This window comes from Camarhynchus parvulus, chromosome Z, assembly GCF_901933205.1.
Source record: "Camarhynchus parvulus chromosome Z, STF_HiC, whole genome shotgun sequence".
Classification (NCBI taxonomy): domain Eukaryota; kingdom Metazoa; phylum Chordata; class Aves; order Passeriformes; family Thraupidae; genus Camarhynchus; species Camarhynchus parvulus.
Window position 1 is genome coordinate 30,655,744 of NC_044601.1, and position 20,127 is coordinate 30,675,870.

Here is a 20,127-nt window from a genome sequence, read left to right on the forward strand (position 1 = left end):
TTTTAGATTATTAAAATATTCCACATGGAAATAATAAAACAATAAAAGTCATACTAACAGTATAAAAAGTGCAGTGCAAGATCCAATCCTATTTCATCGTGTGCCCTGAGGCCCTGTGGAATCACTCCATATTTGTATTGTTTTAAATAAAATAAAATATTTAGGAATGCAAAACAATCAGTGCAAGTTTTGGACTTTCTTAGAATGGAAAAAGGCAGCGGGGGGGGGGGGTGGGGGTGGGGGTGGCATTTAATCAAGCAAAAGCACCAGACATTTAAAGCTACTGTTCTCTCAGAACAATAACTAAACTGTTGAACTAATGCCCCATGCCACTGGACGTCAGTGTTCGAAAGCTTACAACAGATTCTTAGCTACAACTGAAAGAACATTCTCAGTTACTATATATAAAAACTTAGACATTTCAAACAAATCAAAGCATCACATGTGGTTAGCTTAATTCTAATTTGAAAAGACTAGAAACTTTCTGCCACTGACAGTTTGTGTCACAACTGGCACCAGTAGATCCAATGAGTAGGTTTCTACAATGCAGGTGGCTGTGGCTTTCACAGCTGGCTATCTGCCTGCAAAATAAATATTATTAAAAAACCACCCTAATATTTCTTTCCTGGAGTATGGCTTATCCTTTTCTTTCAGAAACCAACCATTCCAGTAATACTCCTCATCAACTATGCTGACATTTTGGAAAGCTCATCTAAATACCTGTCAGACACTTGACTGTTTTATTAAGAGTCATATTTTGGATCATTGTGAATATTACCAGAAAGATATCAGTAACAGAGTTCAGATTCCACTTGATAAACCTCAGAAAAATAATTACTGTTTTAAATTCTGAAGGGCAATTACTAGCCCATGTATAAATGGGAAACTTTTAGATAATCTCAGTAGCACGTGGTATTGGTAAAACTTTAGGCTGCAGAGCTGTGTCCAGTCAAATCCTTCCCTATTCAACATCAACTCTGAACATTAAATGCTCTGGAGCAAGGAGCTTTTCTGCGCTGAATAAATGAAACAAAAACAAATGGACAAGGAAAAGAGCCAAATGCTCAGGCTTGGGAAAAGCTGTCTCCTCTGTTGGCTTGGACTGCAGTCCAGTAGGTGTTATCTCACATCCCTGCTCAACAGCAGTGATCATAATTGCTAAAATTGGGAGGGCTGGGGTGTAATGCCAGATGCTTTTTGCCCCACAAATACATGGTCATTGAGAAGGCTGGGGTGGGATAGGCAGCCTGACTACTCAGATATTCCAACACTGCTCAGCAGGAAAGGAGACAGATCATGCTCTCAGCCTAAGGGCAAGTATGGCTAGGCTACATCTACATCACATATCACTTCACTGTGGCTCTGCCCTTCATAAAAAATCATTTACATGTGTCTTCTTCCAGTTCTCAGTGTCTATATTGTGGAAAGAGTGAGTCTCAGCCCATCCAAGTGGTGTTTTCATGGCATTACTATAACTTTATGATTAATTCCCTCTGGCATAGTTAAAGACACCTATGAGTCTTTGGGGGTTGCATGTCTGTTGGGATGATATGGGAGAACTGCTCAGAGTGAAGGGAGCTGGGCTGGCAGGGTGGTACCCATACTGCCTCCTGGTAAAGGTCTCAGTGCACTCAATCCTTCTTATTGTGCATAGGTGTCTTGAAAATCACCAGCTGGCATGGCCCGACATGACACAAGAGAGCACGTTAATGATGACATGGGCAAACACTGCTCCAGCACTCCATCTCGCTCCTCAGCCTCACTCCACGTAGCACCCTAGGTTTAGCCTTTATGATCACCATAAATTAGAAATGCCCTATGCTATTTTGACTTTGAACAGAATTGATAAAGTTTGGAAATTGGAAGGCTAAGAAAAAGTTTCCTCTTTTGCAAAAAGCAGATCCCTGTAGAAGGATAAACTTGGAATTACTTTATTTACCAAAGGATCTCAGACAGCTGGATACACACTGTGATTAAAATAAACTACTTGTAAGGCCTATGAACTCTGTATATCCATAATGAAGCCGAAACAACTAGAATGAAGCATAGGCAGCCAGGAAAAGAAAAACTTATGAGGAAATGCAAGAGCCTTTATATGCATACATAGTCACTGAAAGAAGATACTGATATCCATCAGACAAGAGTCAAAGGATAATTGCTCTAGGGTACAGTTTTCTCTTCAAAAAAACACAGAGTGGGTGTTTTGTGATACTTGCCAGCTGCAGTGGATGCAACTCAAAGTTGCATCCACTAGCTGGCTACTCCTAAATATTTAGGAAGATGCAAACCTAGAAGGAAGATCACACTGTAAAAGGCTGCTCTTTAATAGCTGCAATGACTACAGTGATTCCTTCTCCTTTCTGTACAGGGGGAGAATGTCAAGAACAGCAGAAACCATTAAGAACCTCCGGGAACATTTTGATAATGAAAGTCACAGGAGATACGACTTTCCCATTTTGCATCCAATTAGAAGAGGTTACCAAAAGGCAATTTAGAAGAGACGTGGACATGAAGGATAGGATAATAATTTCTTCCCAAGGGTTTAGCTTGGCTCCCACTGCAGTATTACAGCACTGCTAGATAGGAATGTGAAAGAAGACTATTGCTTTTAATTTACCTGATAGAAACTGCTGTAGTCTAAATTGAGTCTCAGCCACGGAGTGCCACTGTGTTTGTGAAGAAGCTAATGAGGGGACATAGTGATGGCTTTTCAAAGCCATGCATCTATGGAAAGTTCACATTTATGTGTTCAATACTCTGCCTACAGCTTTTGAAATACCATTCCTGTGATGCAGCCTACATTTTTAAAGAAGTAAATAGTGATTTATCAAGTTTTTTTTAAGTAAATGGAAACATTCAGAGCCATATACTTGACAAGTTATTCTGAAAAGTAACAGCTTACTTTTCTGTTCATCTTCTATCTTCTGCTGTGTTTTCCTTTGTTCCCTCTCCCCAGATATCAGCATCTGCCTGTGTGGTTGACCAGAACTGCCCAAATTTGAAGCTCATCATGAAAACAAAGCAATGGATCCAGGCTGTTGACTCCCTTGTATTACATTAAATTTGTGTTTCTACTTCATGATAGACCTCCACTGCCAGTCCATGAACTTGAAACAACCCTTCACGGACCATGCTATGCCACAGGGTGCCTTTTTACAGCTGAGGCAGCCTAAGATCCCTCCTGGAAGAATGTGGACTAGAAAGCCCAAAACATACCATTTAAGAACCTGTTCTGTGTGCCTCCCTGTCAAAGGGAGCCTAGCAAGCCTTCAGGTTTGATAGTATAACTCAAATTTGCTAACTTAAATTCCCTCTGGGATTTTTATCTCTGTTGGACCTTTCCCTCTAAAACTGACACAAGAGAAACTCCACCTCTAAAAACAAGAAAGTGGGCTGTCGTCATGTCTTTCTGAGGACAGAAGAGTCTCCTGAATAGCACAAAGTAACTTGCATTGCTTGTCTCTCCTGAGGTTAACACAAGAGAGTGCCTCAGGGTAAATTCTTTGGGGGCAGTGGACGGAAGATAAGGAGATGAACAGCATACCTGGACTACAGGAGTAAGTTGGGAACTCCTCATTGTATTAAAATATAAATACTATTCTGTACCCATGCACATGCTCATAATTTTTTGTTGGTTGAGAGTATCCATTGTTGTTTTGTTGGTTGAGAATATCCATAATGTTTTGTTGGTTGAGAGTATCCATACTTATTCTGAGCTCTCTGTTTCCCTCATGCCTTCCACCAGAAGTCTTGACTACAGCATGGATAATGACATGAAAGAGATGCATGTTTCTGTCAAGGCTACAGACTCCATTTTATTCACAGATCCCTGTCCTACTGGCATGACTGCCTGTTGTGTACCTTTACTCAGTGAGAACTACCCTGATGCCTCAGAAGAAAAAAGATTTTGAGAAGGATGATCCAGTAGCACAAAGTAGGTTCACAGTTGCTACCCAGAAAGAGTATGGGAGGAACAGGAGGAGGCCAGGAGGAACAGGAGTCCTTGAGTACCTGTTTTTGTCACAGTGACAGTACCTGGGACTTCCTTGGAAGACACAGTGACCAAACAACTGCAATCATAACACTGACACATCCCTGTGCTGCAAGCTCATGTCCTCCAGTATAGCACAGGCTTTGCTGGCAGATCAGGAAGATGCTTATTTTGCTCTCAGGTGGGCAAATAGCATGTGTCATTTCAGCAAAGTATGAAGAAGTCAGAAAGACACAAAGTACTGCTCTCTTAGGAAAGAATTTGCCATGATTTGACTTTGTGAGAAGAAACTCAAGAGAAACCAGGCCTTACTAATAGACTGTTGAAGAAAAATTCCCATATGATTTGCAGGATCTCAGAAACCAAAGTCCAGACATTCTGAGGGCTCCTGAGGAAAGGCAGGGATGAAGCCACATTCTCCAGCTAAGGCATCCACTGACAATATGACTTTTGGACAGCTACCTTGGTGTGAGGGTCTCCCCCACTCCATCATGAAGGACACATACAGTCTTTAAAAATCCTTTTGCTGAAAGATGGAAGGAGTTTCTGGAGTTAGTATCCTGGAAAAGAGAATATCCCCAACATGTTGAAGGCAATGTGATGGGGGCTTGAGAAATTCCTTGAGAAATACTACAGAAAACAGAAATCTGTTACTTGTATTCCACCGGAGTAGACTGCCACATATTTGATAGCTCTTTTTATGGTGTAGTTCATGACCTTTGGAAAGCACATCTTGAAATAAACAGACATAAACCATTGCATTCACCAGCTGAGTGACAACACAAGCTCTCCTTCAGAGCAAGAGTGAGGGACCAAGAATGCAACTACAGAAAACCCTGTGAAATGAAGTGCTTTGGGAGAAGGCATTTATTGTCACACCATCTTTAGACTGGGAGTCATACGAAAGATTGAAAGCTGTGTCTCTGGGAGATTTTACCTGTTTCCATGAGTTTGCCTTATCTGTGAAATATAACAATGGGAAGCAGGGTTTGTCATGTCAGAAGAAATCATGGAAATACTGAAGTTACCACTGCATTGTCCACTGTCACTGGTGCCCACTATGAAGAATGAAACTGGAACATACTGCACACTGTGGTAGGTTATAACAAAGGACTGACACTTCATCACTGCTGCTCTTTCATTAGGATTTCACCTACTAGGAGGTTTAAATTCATTTTACATTAAACAAGAACTAGTTATCTGACCCTTCCCTTAGTCACTCACCGTGTCCTTAGAACAAAGCAAAGTATTCTCTCCAGAGACCATTATTAAGAGAAATAAACCCACAGCAAAATGCATGAGGTAGTATTGTGTCTTCCTTTGACCCACTGTCCCACCACAGCTTTCCTGGAGAAGTAGCCTTTTAAACTATGGCACGGCTGAATTAAATTCTAATAGCTGAAGATATCAGACTAATTTTTACAAGAGCAGGAGCTGGAAGTCCTGCTGATAGCCTAACTGCAACCTAAGTAATTGCCTTCCACATCTGAATTCCTTCAGCTGTATAAATTGGTTACAGTATTCTCCTCTTCCCATCCTGCCTCAACTGACTGTACACAGTTACTTACTATCTCATAAGAAAAATTCTGTTTTTTCACACCAAAATAGCTGCATTTCAGAAGTTTCTGAGGTACTACCACTGTATTTAAATTTTATGACAAAGCAGCAAAAGTTTTTAGAGAAGAAGCTGAACATGTTTTAAAGAAGCTGAACATGTGTTCAATGGTTAGGCATTATCCCCTAATTTTTTCTGATCCTTACACTGTGTGGCAGCACTGTCAATCATACTATCATCTTTGTCTGTCCATTGTAGAGGGAATACCATAAATTAAATCTGTCAAATTCAGAATAAAACAAACAAAATACAGTAAATGGAATTAATGCAGAAAAAACCAGATATACTATATTTCACTATACTGCAAGATACCTAGTCATCAAGTCATGCTGTATCTTAAAGGAACAGCAACATGGACCTCAGTACGCATAAAAGACTTTTCATCTCTATTTCCTTGATTCCATAAGTTTTTGCCCCACATGAAAGGCAAGTACACTCCTGTTGGTAGGTAGGTATCTGTGCATGAGCACCATTAAAAAAATAAAATAAAGAAATCTAAACAAACTTCCAAAAATCAGACAACAGGATAACTTAAATGGTCTGAGGACTTGATACAAATCAAGACTACCCTTTAAAAAATTGCTTGAAATACCAAAAAATTAGGTCTTTTCAGGTTTGGGTATTCCTAAAGCAGAAGAAAAAGCCACCTAAAAACTTTATCATTTGGAGCCCAAGCACCGTCTTCTAGAAGTCCTGGATAACGTTTGTATCAGTTTTAGAAAATTCATGGTTTTTGAAAGTGGACTTCTGTCAGGTATAGGGAGAAGAACTGGGTTCACTTTAGGAGATGAAGGAAAGCAGAATTTAGCAAAAACTTAACTTGCTTTTTAAGATTTTAGGTCACAGATGATTTATTGGCCAGGCTCTTTGCTTTGTATATGCAAAGATGTTCCTGTTAAAAATATTCTGTAAACCAATGACCCTAGCAACACACCACAGAAGGTTTTATTGCTCAGCATTGACCATTTTTATCAGTATTGTACTAAAAAAAAAAGGTGACAGGCAAAAAGTCTTTGCAAACTTCCTTTCTATGTGCTATATCTGGTCATAATTTAATATACATATTGGAATCTCTTACTGCATGACAAGAAGATGAAGTGCTAGGAAAGTGCCTTGCTGCGCCAGGCCAGGAGCTTGTAAGTTAATAACTCCAGAGAGGAAGAACGAGCAATCCAAACTGGCACACTTCTTACCCAATTAATGTTTCTTTTAAAAATTTCTGTGCAGGTTTTAGAGGCCAACAAGAAAGTCTGTAAGAAAACAAGTTTAAAGTCATCTATAGGACAGATGACCAGCAATGAGTCTCTCCAGGAAAAAGCTAAACAAAGCCATTCTGTATTCCTCTGAAAAAGAAGCCACAGGCAAGGTAGGATCAGCCTCCTACCTGTTCCTTATTCATATTCTTGCCTCCAGCTGGGCATCACATCAACCTGCTAGATAGAGGACAGGAGGAAGTACTCTGCAGAGACTATGTTCCAAGTGATGGAAGGATGATGCTAGCTTACCATCTTGCTCTCTCTGAACTGAGAATCCCTGTACAAGACAATCACATCTGAAACATGAAGATCACATGGCATGTCCAGGCTCTTTGTTCTTTGCTGGGGGAAGTGTCTCCACATACATTTCAGGGAGAAGCCCTTAGTAAATAGTGCAAACAAGTATGAGGGTAATGCTGCAAGGTGCAGCTAAGCAAATGCTTCTATTTGACGCATATTCCCACAGACTCTGTGCAATTTCCTCATTTCCTACTGCTATAAATGCTCAGCTTTTGATCCAGTATAGCTCTCATAGCATGGGTTCCCAGACTGATGTTGCCCATAGACAGTCCTGCTGGCAGCTTTAATACATGGTCTTTCTGAATGTGACAGCAAAATAATGAGTCAAGCCTTTCTCCTTTACTTAAGAATGGAGGTCCACACTCCCAAAGTGGACTTGATTTAGAGGAGTGTTGCAATATGTGAACATAAAAGGGATCTTCATGTTTGGGATGTCAGTTGTGGAGGGTCTTACAGAAGTGGGATTTTTTTCTAAACTTCTTCCTCTCTGAATATCTGTCACTGAAACTCCAAAAAAAGCAAAGCATGCCACATGTCTGTTCTCTTGTGAAAGCCCTAGGGGAGAGAACCTACTGAATCACTCTGCTGTTTTCAGGTCTTTCCCAGTGTCTGGCCAACAGTGGCAGTGCTGGCATGTTGTCTAAACATCTGCTATTGTCTGAGAAGTGGAAGGACACAGTTTATTTTATCTCCTGTGGCTGCTACAAGATTGACAGGGACAAGTGTGAAATGGACATGTCATACGGAAATTCAGAAAAGAAAATCCCTAAAGAACTTTAAAATAAGTACATGGTCAACTCTCTCATCACTCTGTAGTGTGAGTAGACATTCACATCTGTTAGCAATAAACGCTGGCTCCCTCCTGCTTTTCCTACCCAGCACAGGCAGCAATATCCAATAGTGCCCTCTCTCCTCCATTACTTATTTTAGTGAATTGAATGGTACTAACTCCAGTATACATTAATGTATACATTAATGCTCCTGAGAACAGAACGGCGAGGATCTGCCGTTTTAAACTGCTCCAGAAATTATTCTTGTCTACTCTGCTGCTAGTCATCAAGGGGAAACAGAGGCCAAAATCCAACTCTTGTCACCTTGCTGGCAGAAAGCTTCTAAAATAACCAATCAAATCTCTCTAATTCTTTCAACACACACTTAAAAATTATCAGCTGAGATGAAAATCTAGAAAAATACAGAGATATGGCTTTGACCTTTCCTCCTGGTGCTGCTACAGTAGCTATTAAATGTGAGTTAAGGGCATTCATGTATAGTTTGCTATAAAGCACATTTTTCAGCAGCCCTGGAACTGTCAGAGTAGATCAGACCATTGGCCTATCTCACCTGCCATACTATTCTTAGCAGCTGGTAACACTGGTTTAGGGCAAGATTAATACCCCACCTCCCACAACCCCAGTGTGTGAAGTGGCCTTCCAGACTACTCAAAACCAGCCTGACAGATGGTAGATTTGCTTCTAGTAAAGAACTGGAAGGCTCTTCCTAAAGGTTCTCAATTGTACAGGATTATGGCTGATCCATAAACCATAATCCCTGGGAAGCATCACTTCAGAGGAAGAAAAAAGTCACTTTTCCCACTGGTACCTCTGCAGTTTCCAGTGTGGTCCTGAGGAAAGCAGAGAGATAATCTCTCTTTCCTAGGAAAGAACCATTTCTGGCTCTGTCCCAGCTGAGGGAAGACACACTAAATGATGTTGTCACCTTCCTCATCTTCTTCCCAAGGGTAGTGGGGCACAGAAGAAAGAGTGAAAGAACTCTAACAAGCACACCTGGCATACAGATGAAGGGAAATGCACCCAAGTGGGGATGGCTGGACCTGAGGGCGCTCCAGCTACCCCAGGGCCAGGGGCTGTGGAGGCAGAGGAGATAGTGTTTGAAGCAATACATTGTGTGGGGAGAGGAGGAAAGGGAATTCCAAGTTGGAAACACTGGTGTAGTTATATAACGTATAACAATTGCACTGATGGTTCAGAAATCCCATTCAATCATTCCTGATCTCTTAATGCACTTTTTTCCTGAGCTAGGAATAATTTAAAGGGTCTTGCCAGCAATAATTTAAACAACTTGCATATACTTACAGGAGGAAGTGTTTGTTCCTTCTGTTGAAGCTTGTATCCTAAGCATGGGTTCTGCAACATACAGAAGTAACAATAAAGTTGTAAGAATACAGCCCCAGCTACAGCACTATACTGGAGGAGCCTGAACATCTTCCCCCAGTAGAGATTTCTTTAAGTTTTAGGTTTTTTTCCTCAGTAGTCAGAAACCCAGCAGAGCAGAGAAAAAAAATGAGCTTGAGAAAGCAAAGAACTTCAAAGTTGGTTCAGCATGTCCTAGGCGCTATAATCAATTATAGCAAAAATGCTCCATAGTCCTGGGAGGAAAGGCCGTGAGAAAACTGGCAAAGACAGAGTAAAATTTTCAGCTGTTTCTGACAGACAGCATCAGAGGAAAGTGGAAAGCAGTAGGTCTTGAAGCTCCACATGCTGACCCAGGAAGCACTAGTTTCTTATCTTCTTCTCACATAACTCCTATCAAACAATAAGGAATTTCAGTCAATCACAACCATAGGTTAGGACTTCTGTGGCTTGAAAGATAGGAAGGTCCATGAGTGTCACCACCTCTGCAGAGAGCTGTAGATGAAAGGGAAAACAGAACATATTCCAGACCAAAATGGGACACGGCACAAGCCCCAAAGTGGTCACAAGAACAGAAAAAGACTGCTAAATAATCTTGTAGGATAGTGGAAGGAAATGGACCTCAATACAAATCACACAAAGGAAGTAATCAGAAAAGTTTAGAGAAGAAGCAGGTAGCCTGAATCTAGATCTGAACTATAGGAATCTGAACCACACAACAATTAAGAGCCATATGTTTGGGTGGATTCATGGGCTTTCACTATCTAGCAAATCATATATAGTGTCATGCATGAATAAAGAATTCAAGAGAAGGCTTGAGAAGTATCATCAGCTGAAAGGAATAATTTGAAGAGAGAATACTTCGCCTAAGGTGGCAATGTGATGTGCTGGTGTGGTGGCTAGCCGGTCTGTGAATTCTAAGGAGCAGGTCAGGCATACTGCATGCTCTGTAGTGAAACATTTAACATCTCATGTCACACAGAAAAGATTAATCTGTTGCCTAAAAAAGCCTGGTTTCAGGCAGAAAAAACCCACTCTTAAAAACTAAGACTGCTCTGCAATTCCTCCTATCATCAAAAAGTAACTGTAGCAATACTTCAAGAGACCTACATCCTGGTGATTTGAACACCAGCATTTCACAATAGTCTATCTTAAAGTAAAGAAACAACACACTAATTAATTATTTTTATTTGAAAGTCCTGGAAAAAAATCAGTCTTTGATATGTGGCTGGAGCAGAGACCAGCCTGGGACTAAGCTGGTCTCTGCTCCAGCCACATATCACAGACCTCCTCAGAGCTCCATGTGGAGACCTCCACAAGCAGCCCCTAAACATACTGCTTTTTGCTGTTCTGGGGACAATACCTTGATGTGCTGCTTGGCATGAAATCTGCCAGTGCAGAGATTCATCAGGAGTGCAGCCAGTTTTTTGAACATCCCAGCTTCCTCCTCTCCAGCGGCACAATAGCAGTAAAGAGAAGGACAGTACTGTAACAGCAGGCACTTGAAGGAACACATGCAGGGAAAGAGAGCGCTCAAGAACAAGAACTTTAATCCATGGGAAAGGAGGCAGCAAAGTGCAGGGACTACGTTCTTGCTGCGCAAGGGAGAAGGCAAGGCAAGCCCAGCAGAGTCAGTGACCAGCGTGTCACCTTCTTTGAACAAAAAATGGTTCCAATGGTTACAGGACACTTGCTATTAGCTATGTGGTCTCATATATTCCCAGTGAAGCACCAGTGACAGGCTCCACAGAGAACATGAAAGAATATGGGCAGAGCCAACGTCTCTTCTGTCAGGCAGCAATGCCAAGATTTCAGAAGTAGGTCGCCACACACACAGATGCATCAAAGAAAAGGCTGCAGGCATGCTAAATGCAAAATCTGGCAATCACACTGTTTTCCTTGATCTAGCTTACAAACACTGTCATTTCACACTAAAACCTGTCCCTGCCAGACATAGCTTTCCCAAAAAAGCTAGCAGGACCCCAGCCTCTTTGCCAAGGAGGGTATGTGCATCTTGTAAATCCTTGGGTTGCCTGGCTTACACACGTTTATCTACAATTGTCTCAGCCAAAGCCATCAGTAGAGACAAGTGCTTGTATTGTGGCCATATATAAAGTAACTCTTAACAGTTAAATAATGAAAGCAGCTTCTCACTGGGGTCAATTCTAGCAGCATTGCTACTCTGGAAGTATGCAATCTGTAACTGCAGGAAAGATAATGAAAGCAAATTCCATCAGCCTGAAAGGAAACCACCTGGAGAAGGCTCCTAGTATGCCAAGGCAGCTTCAAAAGTGGTTACATTACTGACAGTGAGTTACCTGTCTACACTCACAGACCCTGCAGAGCTGCCAGGAATTGTATGTAGAGCCGTTAGGAACAGAGCAGTCTAGGCAACAGACTTTCCTGAGGGCACATCAATATGCCTATACACTCAGCAAACTCACAAGCAGCTGCTAGGATTTATAGGAGAAGGAGGTAAGAGATTTTTTAAAACATAGCTCCTAACAACACAAACACTTCTTCAGTTGGGCTGCTGCGGCCTGACAACTGTAGGCCAGATTTGCTTCCTCAATACAGCCCCAGGATAGTAAAAAGTATGCTTAACCCTTCTTCATTCATTTCTTGGTCCCTGAAGTAGCTCAAGGTGCAAGCTGATATGCAGAAACAGAGCTGCTGGATGTAGAAGAATTGTTCTCTGTTAAGGAGCTGTTTCAGAGCTGTAGAAGCAATTTCAAGAAGAAATAAAAAGAAAGAGACAGAAAGACTGTTAATTCAACTTACGTGAAGAAGTTTTTGTCACTTCTGTTGATACTGGTATCTTGCTGGTACTCTCTGGAAAACACAAGAGGCAACAAGAAGTTATAATATGGTGTCAGATGATCCTCAAGCAGCATTCAGCTCCAGAATGCACAAGGTAAAGAAAAAAAAGGTGTTCAAAGAAGGAAGCTTAAACTTTGCTCCAGTGGGCAGGGGCTTCAATCAGATATCAGTTTGCAGAAGTTTCTTTTCAGGAAAAAAAACCAAAAAATGATGGTGCCTACTAGCAAAACTGAAGAAAAAAGCCTGCTCCTGAAAGCAGCCAGTTGTTCAATCTCTCATTTTCCTCTGGAAATAACTGATCAGTGGCAACAGGCGAAATCATCCAGATGGCTCTGTTTCTGGAAGATGTCAGTGTGAGTATTCACTCCTTATGCTTCTAGGCAGCTAAATTTTGTGAAGATGTGTCTCTGTTCATATCACTTGAATTGCTGGTAAGTACATCCAATAGTGTCACTTGCCGCTTCAGGGAAATCTTCTGAGCCACACATGCAAACCCTGTCCCTCATGGACTGCTGGGTGCTCTGTGATAGAAATCAAACAGTTGTTTTGCTGAAGAGATGGGAAAAGTTGTGCTTCCATACTGGTCCTCTGTATATATCCATACACTGTTGATACTTACATACTGGCACGGACTGCTTGCACTCACTGGTTGAACCAGCTGATGGCTAAGGGGGATGATGTTGCCATATTCAGATCCTTGCTAATGCAAAATGCGCAGATGGGAGAATGCAGAATGTAGAAAGCCTTTGTTTAGGTTTCACAGACTTGCACAGAGACCTTGTTCCAATGACAGCATTGATTTGCGAGTGCTCTGCTGTCCCCACAAGCCACAACTGCAATTTTTTAGGTGTGAACAAATCACTCTTCAGCTGTATTCATCAACAGTCTTGGACTTTCCCAAGTTCTCAAAACACATTTCAGACATTAAGTGGTGCAGTTCAATGCAGCTGCACAAGTTTCAGCTCTACAGCTGGAGAAAGGCCCTGAATGCCAAGAGAAAAGTCTTGCCCTGAAACCTCAAGGCACACCAAGAATCCCCAAGTAGGTCAAACACACAGAATTTTAAAAATACATCATAAGAGATTTAGGAAAGAGAAACTCCAGAATGTTTTTATTCTGTTTTGTGAATCTGGATTCCAATGGTTCTCTGTTCATTGTCTCCACAGTTCACAGAAACTTGACCAGAGACAAAACTAGTCCAAATGCCTTCCCTTCAACTTCTCTCTCGTTAAACTTTAATATTGGCTCTACATTTTAACTTCTTACTTGCTTGGTCTTCTTTTGTATTTTTTTTCCATTTTGGTAGAGCTTTCTTTGGCAAATGCACTATTTGTCTAGTTAGTACATCCCAGTTTCATCTGACTAATGGGAGAGAACATGTCATGCAGCATTTCCTTGGCAGCCAGTGATGCATGGCATGCAGTGTGTATCATAATTAAAATTTTTAAGATCAAAACCTTTGCATTAGGTCTTGGAACACAGTGGCCTGTAGCCAGGCAGCTTTCAGGACCATTTTTTGGGTATAATGGCAATTTCTCTATTGTGCAGCTGGGTTGTCTGAGCAATTAACCTTTCTTAGTCACGTCAGGAGATGAACAGGTCTGACAGCTGCATAGCTCAGCATCTGGCACTAGTGGAGCAAACTTTTCTTTCACCATTAAAGCAACCATGTTCCATTTAGTGCCTGTGCTGAGCTTGATGAAGCATTTCTTACTGGCAGCCCAGCTGTGTTAGTACAAATGCCGACAGGAAGCTGCCAGTGGAAAAAAAAACACAGCCATGGCCTCCTACACCTGAAACGTGCTGAGAAATACATTTGGAAAACATGTGGCAAAGTCACACTTTACCAAGCCCCACTAATAACATTCGTGTTAGCAACACTAACAGTGGATGCTAAAATTTGGAAGACACAGCATTTGTGCGTATTGCTTACTGCACACAGTACACCACAACCATAAGAAAGACGTTTTACAGTGCGTGGGAAGGCTAGCACAGATCCACATGGCAAGCTATCTGAACACAAGAAGCAAACAAAAAAGAACCTTCTCACAGCAAGCCATCAGTACTTGCCTGAGGTGAAGGAGCTGGGACCATTTTTCAATAGTAATACTTTTGCTGCTGCAGTCTGCTAGGGTATGGAGATGGCAGCCTGCAGCCCTGTCTTCATCATCACATTTAAGTTCCCAGGAGGAGCAGCTACCTCATTACAACCAGTTCTGTCTCCTGGCACTTAGGAATACTAAGTCTTGGTGAAGTACTGTTTCCTGAAACTGAATGCTTGTGCAGGGGCTAACTTATATAAAAATACTGAAGGATCCATGAGAGATCCTTGTTTGGGGATGTTGTAAATAGCAGGCTTCTGCAGCTTCTCAGTCGTATTTCCTTAATACTCAGGCCAGCACCTTCTGCTGTTTAGCCTGACATAACAGGGAAGAACTCCTTCAACTCACACAAGACTCCCAGTAACCCCATGGCCTTGATATATTGATCCATCCTTCCAGGTAGGGAACTTTAACTGGGCTGCTGAGAGGACTTGTTGCATGGGCAACGAGCTCTGCTGTATGGCTGTCAGGCAGGAGGTCCTTCTCCTCTTCAACCAAAACCTTTTCTCCAGGATAACCAAATATTTAAGAGCCTTACAGCTGCTGTTGTGAACAACTCTATGCATGCGCTCACAGCTTTTCTGCCCCCAGTTAGTTTGTCAGAGGCCTAATGCAAAAAAGACTGCTTGAGCAAGCTGACGGAATTTTGGTTGAGCTCACAGGTTTTAGTTCAGCACTTGCAGGTCACTCTGAGAACCCTGACAGGGACAACAACCTGGGTTCTGAAAAGAATTCAGACACCATAGTTCATTAGAACTGCAAACAAGCTTTCTGTCATCCTGAGGTGTACTTTCTGGCAGTGATGTAAGTTTTAAGTCTTTTGAATTGTTTGTGTTGTTAGGGTGATACCATCTGAATTATACAAACAATGACACAAACTAACATACACCTTGAGGAAAGGAGAGCACTTTCTTCATCTCTGTCACTTGGTCTATAGATGCCAGAGCAGAGAGTAGTTGTGTAGAAGGCTGGTCAGGGGCCTCATAGGCATGCAGGCATACGCGGTCAAAGACACAGAGTGATCCAGTGGCCAAACTAACTTTTAGGTTCTAAAAACTATCATACTTTTCCCCTTTTTCCTCCAAGGAACTACTGACCAGAGTCAGATTAAAAGAACATTGCCCTCAGTCCAAGTGTGTCAAATTGCAAGGAAAGGGTCAAGAGTACTCTTAAGGGAGTTGCAATACCAAATTGAGTGATGGCCACATTTCTTTCTGAGACCAAATCAGTGGTCTAAGCATGCTGATTTGCTCCAGGTGAGAATCTGACTCATTATGCCAGCCAGTCAAAAACAAACTATGTCCCAGATTGCCTGAAATTATGCTAGAGAGAAGAGGTACCCTGATTTTCTATTTTAATCAAGTCTTGGACAGAAGAAGGGGCTTTTTCTGCACTTGAAGTATTTCACAGTTTGTCACATGCTCCATGGGTACTAGATACAAGATGTTTTTACTTACTTATTTCTCAGTCACCTTCTTGAAGCTAAGCCACTCTCTGTCTTCAGAAGAGGAAGAGCAAATTAAAATTGAATTAATTATGAGTATCAGATTCTTGTTGATTATTGTATGACTTGGAGGTGGTTACTACTACTGCAAGTCCTATGGATGAAAAACCAAAAGCCTGCATAGGCCACTGTGTAGCTAATGAATTTACCAAGGTTCACCTCTACCTACAATTGAGATACATTAACAGATCACCTGAGTACTTCTAGCACTCATCAATTCAGGCAGAATTGCCCCAGCCACTCACACTGATGAGTCAAACTACATCAACTCACTTCCCAACAGACAGCAAGGAGTAGTGCTCACCCAAAACCCAGCACACAGCCCAGCAGAACCAGCACTGCAGATTTCTGGCTTTTGAAATATCTCTGCATGAATCCACTCTTTTGCACGCTGAAACATGCTGGGCACAGAAAACATCCTCAGAGAGGCAAAAGAATCAGGCCAACAGGTTTTAATGGAAAAGACTGACACCATGTGCAGATAGAGCATGCTTGACTCTGTATCAAAAAGATATCACTTAGCTAGTTGCCTAAGTTGAGAGCTTTGAGTGTGCTGTGAAGTATTCTGCCAGTGTTATTCAGCAAGCATAATAAGGTCCTATGCTGATGAGAAAATCCCTGAAAAATTCACCATAAGATTTTCGCCTGGGTAAAGTAAGAAATGAGGATGCACAAAAAAAGCAGTTCCTATTGCATTAGCGAACTTGTGTACTATTTATACACCACCAGGAGAACTTCATGCCTCTCTTCTGACCACAATTACAATCTTTCTTAGGTGGGCATACGTGAGTACGAGTGAATGAAAATAAGAAGGCAGCTCATATCCTGTGGGCGCTCATTATAAATTTAAAAGAAAATAGCTCCTATCACTTGCTATTAAGACTGGTAAAAATTGTATTTGTCTAGCTATTTTTATATACGTCACATTTTTAATCCACATGCATTGCTCTGTATACAAAGATTTATATATCTTTCAGTAAAACTGGGAAAATTTAAACGTCTTTGTAGGTTAAAACTGTTTGTGTGGGGTGTGTGTTCATGTTTATGTGTAGCAAAAACTTGCACTAAAGCAAATTTGGCATTTTTAAATAACAACAATGTTTATAATAGTAAAAAGGAAAGGAGTTACTATTGCATTGAATATTACTGTTTTAGACAGAAAAGTTTACCACTTTGGGGAATGAGATCAGGAGAAAATAAGGTCTTTGCTCACTGAAAACAACAAAAAATATTTTACAACTGTTTTATTGAGAAATAACTAATTTTTCTATGCTTGGAGCAGAGAATTGAAATCAGCAACCTTGGTGGTAAAAAATGTATGTTTTTTTTTATTCTTGGGGAGAAAACCCCAACACATTTGCCTTGTTCTTCCTATGTTTTTTCCTAATGTCCACTGGTAGTTGATACTAGAGACAAGGCCTTTGTTCTGGCTCTGGGGTTCTCTTTCATGGCACACACCAGTATAGAAAATTTCAACTAAAATACTCCTAGTTTGACAAAATTCTAGGGAATTTAAATGCAGATTTTTTTTTAGATACTGAAAAACACTAACCTTACAGTGGAAATAAAAATAACCCCATTTCTAGAAAGGCCATTACTTTGCCTACCCTCACTCTTAAAGTAACTAGCACAAAGGGAAAGGAAGATCTAGTTTGCAGACAGCAGGGCTTACATAATAAATATGACCAGGTGAGGTCACTAAATTAAAGGTCACAACTTAAGTTATGGTTCACACAGCAGACCAGACCAGTATCACCACAAGAAAGTCAGGCCCTCTGGTGCATTTTCCTTTACCTCACTGTTACCCTATCTGCTGGAATTAGAAGAAAGCAATCTCTCTGCTCACTTTGAGAGACTCAGTCTTCTCAGATACCTACAGTTTAGTTTTCTACAGAGACTCCTGGACTACACTGGACCCCAAGAGCTTCCCCAAAAGCCCATTACAAGGTAATAACAAGCAAGAGTTAAATATGCTGGATTTTTGTTTGTTGTTTTGTTTTTACTTTTAGTTTTAAATTCTTTCTTTCTTACGAATATTGCAGGACCTCCCAGCTATATAGGACCCAAGTAATGACTGCCCTTCAGGGCTCCTTACCGAGTTTGGATCCCAAATCTGTCATTAAGCTAGCAAGGGGAAGAGGTCAGGGAAAGTGGGGGAAGGAGGGGTGAGAAGGTCACCCATGCAGGGGGTCTATCCCTGTTTGCAAGGCAGATGTTGCCCTTTGAGGCCATAAGGATCTATTGCTCTTAAGTCACCAGATGTTGCCCATGCTGTTTCTCAAATCCAGGCGGAAAATTCCACCATTGGCAGGAAAATTATGAACAATTTTATTGGTAATTTATGAGGAACAGTAAGCAGAGGGGGCTCAGATGTATGTGTAGCAACCAAATATGCATGATTGATTTATTCCACCAATGAACGCTGCCATGCCTTAGTCTAGATGATCAAATATCACTGAGATGTTCCAGTCCAGATATCATTGAGTTTCCAGTTCAGATCTTTACGGACAAGAGCCAGCTGGCAGGTTTGGACTGAATTCCAGTTTGCCCTGCATTGGCATGCATGCCTGTGTTTTAAACAACTTACACTTCATAACACAATTAGATTTTGACATATATGTTATGGATGCACATAACAGGGCTTGCCACAAATACTTTCTGCTGAGACCAAGCTCCTGCCCTCTTGCAGCAGGAGTGTTTTGCAGTCATTCAGCATAGCCCAAAAGGAAGTTCAAAAATCCATGTCACATAGCAAAGGAATGAGGTTCCTGCATTCACTGCCATGACACTGTTCCTTGTCTGAGAAAGTAATAGAAAATGGGCAAGCTTTTTTTTTTTTTTTTTTCATTTATCTGTAACACTGCCTAGGCACAGTGCCTACAGTTGAGTTATGGAAACTGTATAGGAGCTTTCCATGTAAGCAGCTAATGAGCAACCAAAATTTGTATTCATGGAAACAGAAACACCTACCTATTTTTCCTCTTAGCAACATTCCAGTAAATAACACTTGATCTTTTATATCAGTCTCCTGACATCTGCTTTTGATTATAATACCATACAGCTAGAATGAAATTCTAGCACTTGAGATTCTGTAGTTGATGAAATAGAATAGCAAATACACAAAGTGAATACAGCCAAGCAATTGCTGTGTGATTACAAAACAACAGACAGACAAAGACAAATCCCACTGGAAAAGGTTTACATTTGGTTTTCTGTTTATGTAAATGACTATCTCCCACAGAAATGTGGAACAGAAAAGCATGCCTGGTAAATTCACATTGCTATAACATCTTTAACTCATCTATGATATGCAGAGAACTTCCGCTTTGTTTGCTAATATGGATATGTTTGTTTTGTACTTCACAACTGGCTGGACACTGGCATTTGAATTATAGGACCTGAATTAGCCAAAGCCACACTGGAAAAACATGATTTCAGCTTAAATCACAACCAACCTTAAATTACAATACCTGAATTAAAGCATCTGAATCACACTGAAGCCTTTGAATAATTTTCCTTCAGATACATTCATGCCTTTGTGTTTATCGTTTTAGAAATCAGAACAAAAACCTATCAACATAGGTGAAAGTAAAAATGGTGGCAATCAGAGCAATACAAATATTACTTAAAGTGAGAAGTGCTGGTTTAGCAGTTCAGACTACGATATGTTTTAGGTTAAATGCAACTTCCCTCACTGTGCATAACAGGAATTAGAATAATATTCCTTTCATCTTTTTCTAATCTTGACAAGACTGTGTCTTAGACTTGGTGTTATACAGAAAATGCTCATCTGTCCTGAAATCTGTAGGAGACAGCAGCCCATTTGCCTGTAAGGCAAACTGAGCATCTCAACTACATAACAGACAAGTCAGGCTCAACTACTTTTCTTAGTACACCTAAAAGACTTCAGTGCTTCCACTTCACATGCCAAGTTTTGTCCTGCTTCTAAGCTCTTTGTCCTGCTGGCAGTTTAAATACATGGTCTTTCAGAATGTGACAATAAAATAATGAGTCAAGCCTTACCATTGGTGTCTGTGATGATAACACTGGCTTTAGTACTGTCATTTCCTAGCTTGCTGCTCACTCTGCACACATATTCCCCAGCGTCGGCCAACGTGGCTCTGTAAATGTGAAGCTCAGAGTATTTCCTGTGAAATCAGAAAAAAACCATATAAACATCCTATACTGGAATAACAGTCACTGCATCAACCAAAGCACTTTTCTCCCCAGCCCTTTCAACAGACGGTCTTGTCTTCCATTCTTACTGACAGATCAACACTATCCAGGCTTTAAAGAAGGGAGGAGAATAAAATAATCTCCTATAGGCTGCTGGAAAATAGGCATAGTCATGAACCCAAATGAAGATACTTGCTTATGCTTTTCTGGATG

At 41.0% G+C, this 20,127-nt stretch overlaps 1 protein-coding gene across 2 annotated transcripts in view; it reads right to left on the bottom strand.

The window, feature by feature from the left end:
• The window catches only part of NRG1 (neuregulin 1), a 291,258-nt gene that overhangs the window by 120,196 nt on the left and 150,935 nt on the right, over positions 1-20,127 (bottom strand). The window contains exons 3-5 of one of the 2 annotated variants that reach the window (XM_030968233.1): positions 19,762-19,886; positions 12,094-12,144; positions 9,256-9,306 (exon numbers count right to left, since the gene is read on the bottom strand). In XM_030968233.1, coding sequence (XP_030824093.1) covers positions 9,256-9,306; positions 12,094-12,144; positions 19,762-19,886 — 227 coding nt within the window. The remainder of the gene's footprint in view (positions 1-9,255; positions 9,307-12,093; positions 12,145-19,761; positions 19,887-20,127) is intronic. The other variant, XM_030968234.1, reaches the window with a different exon arrangement.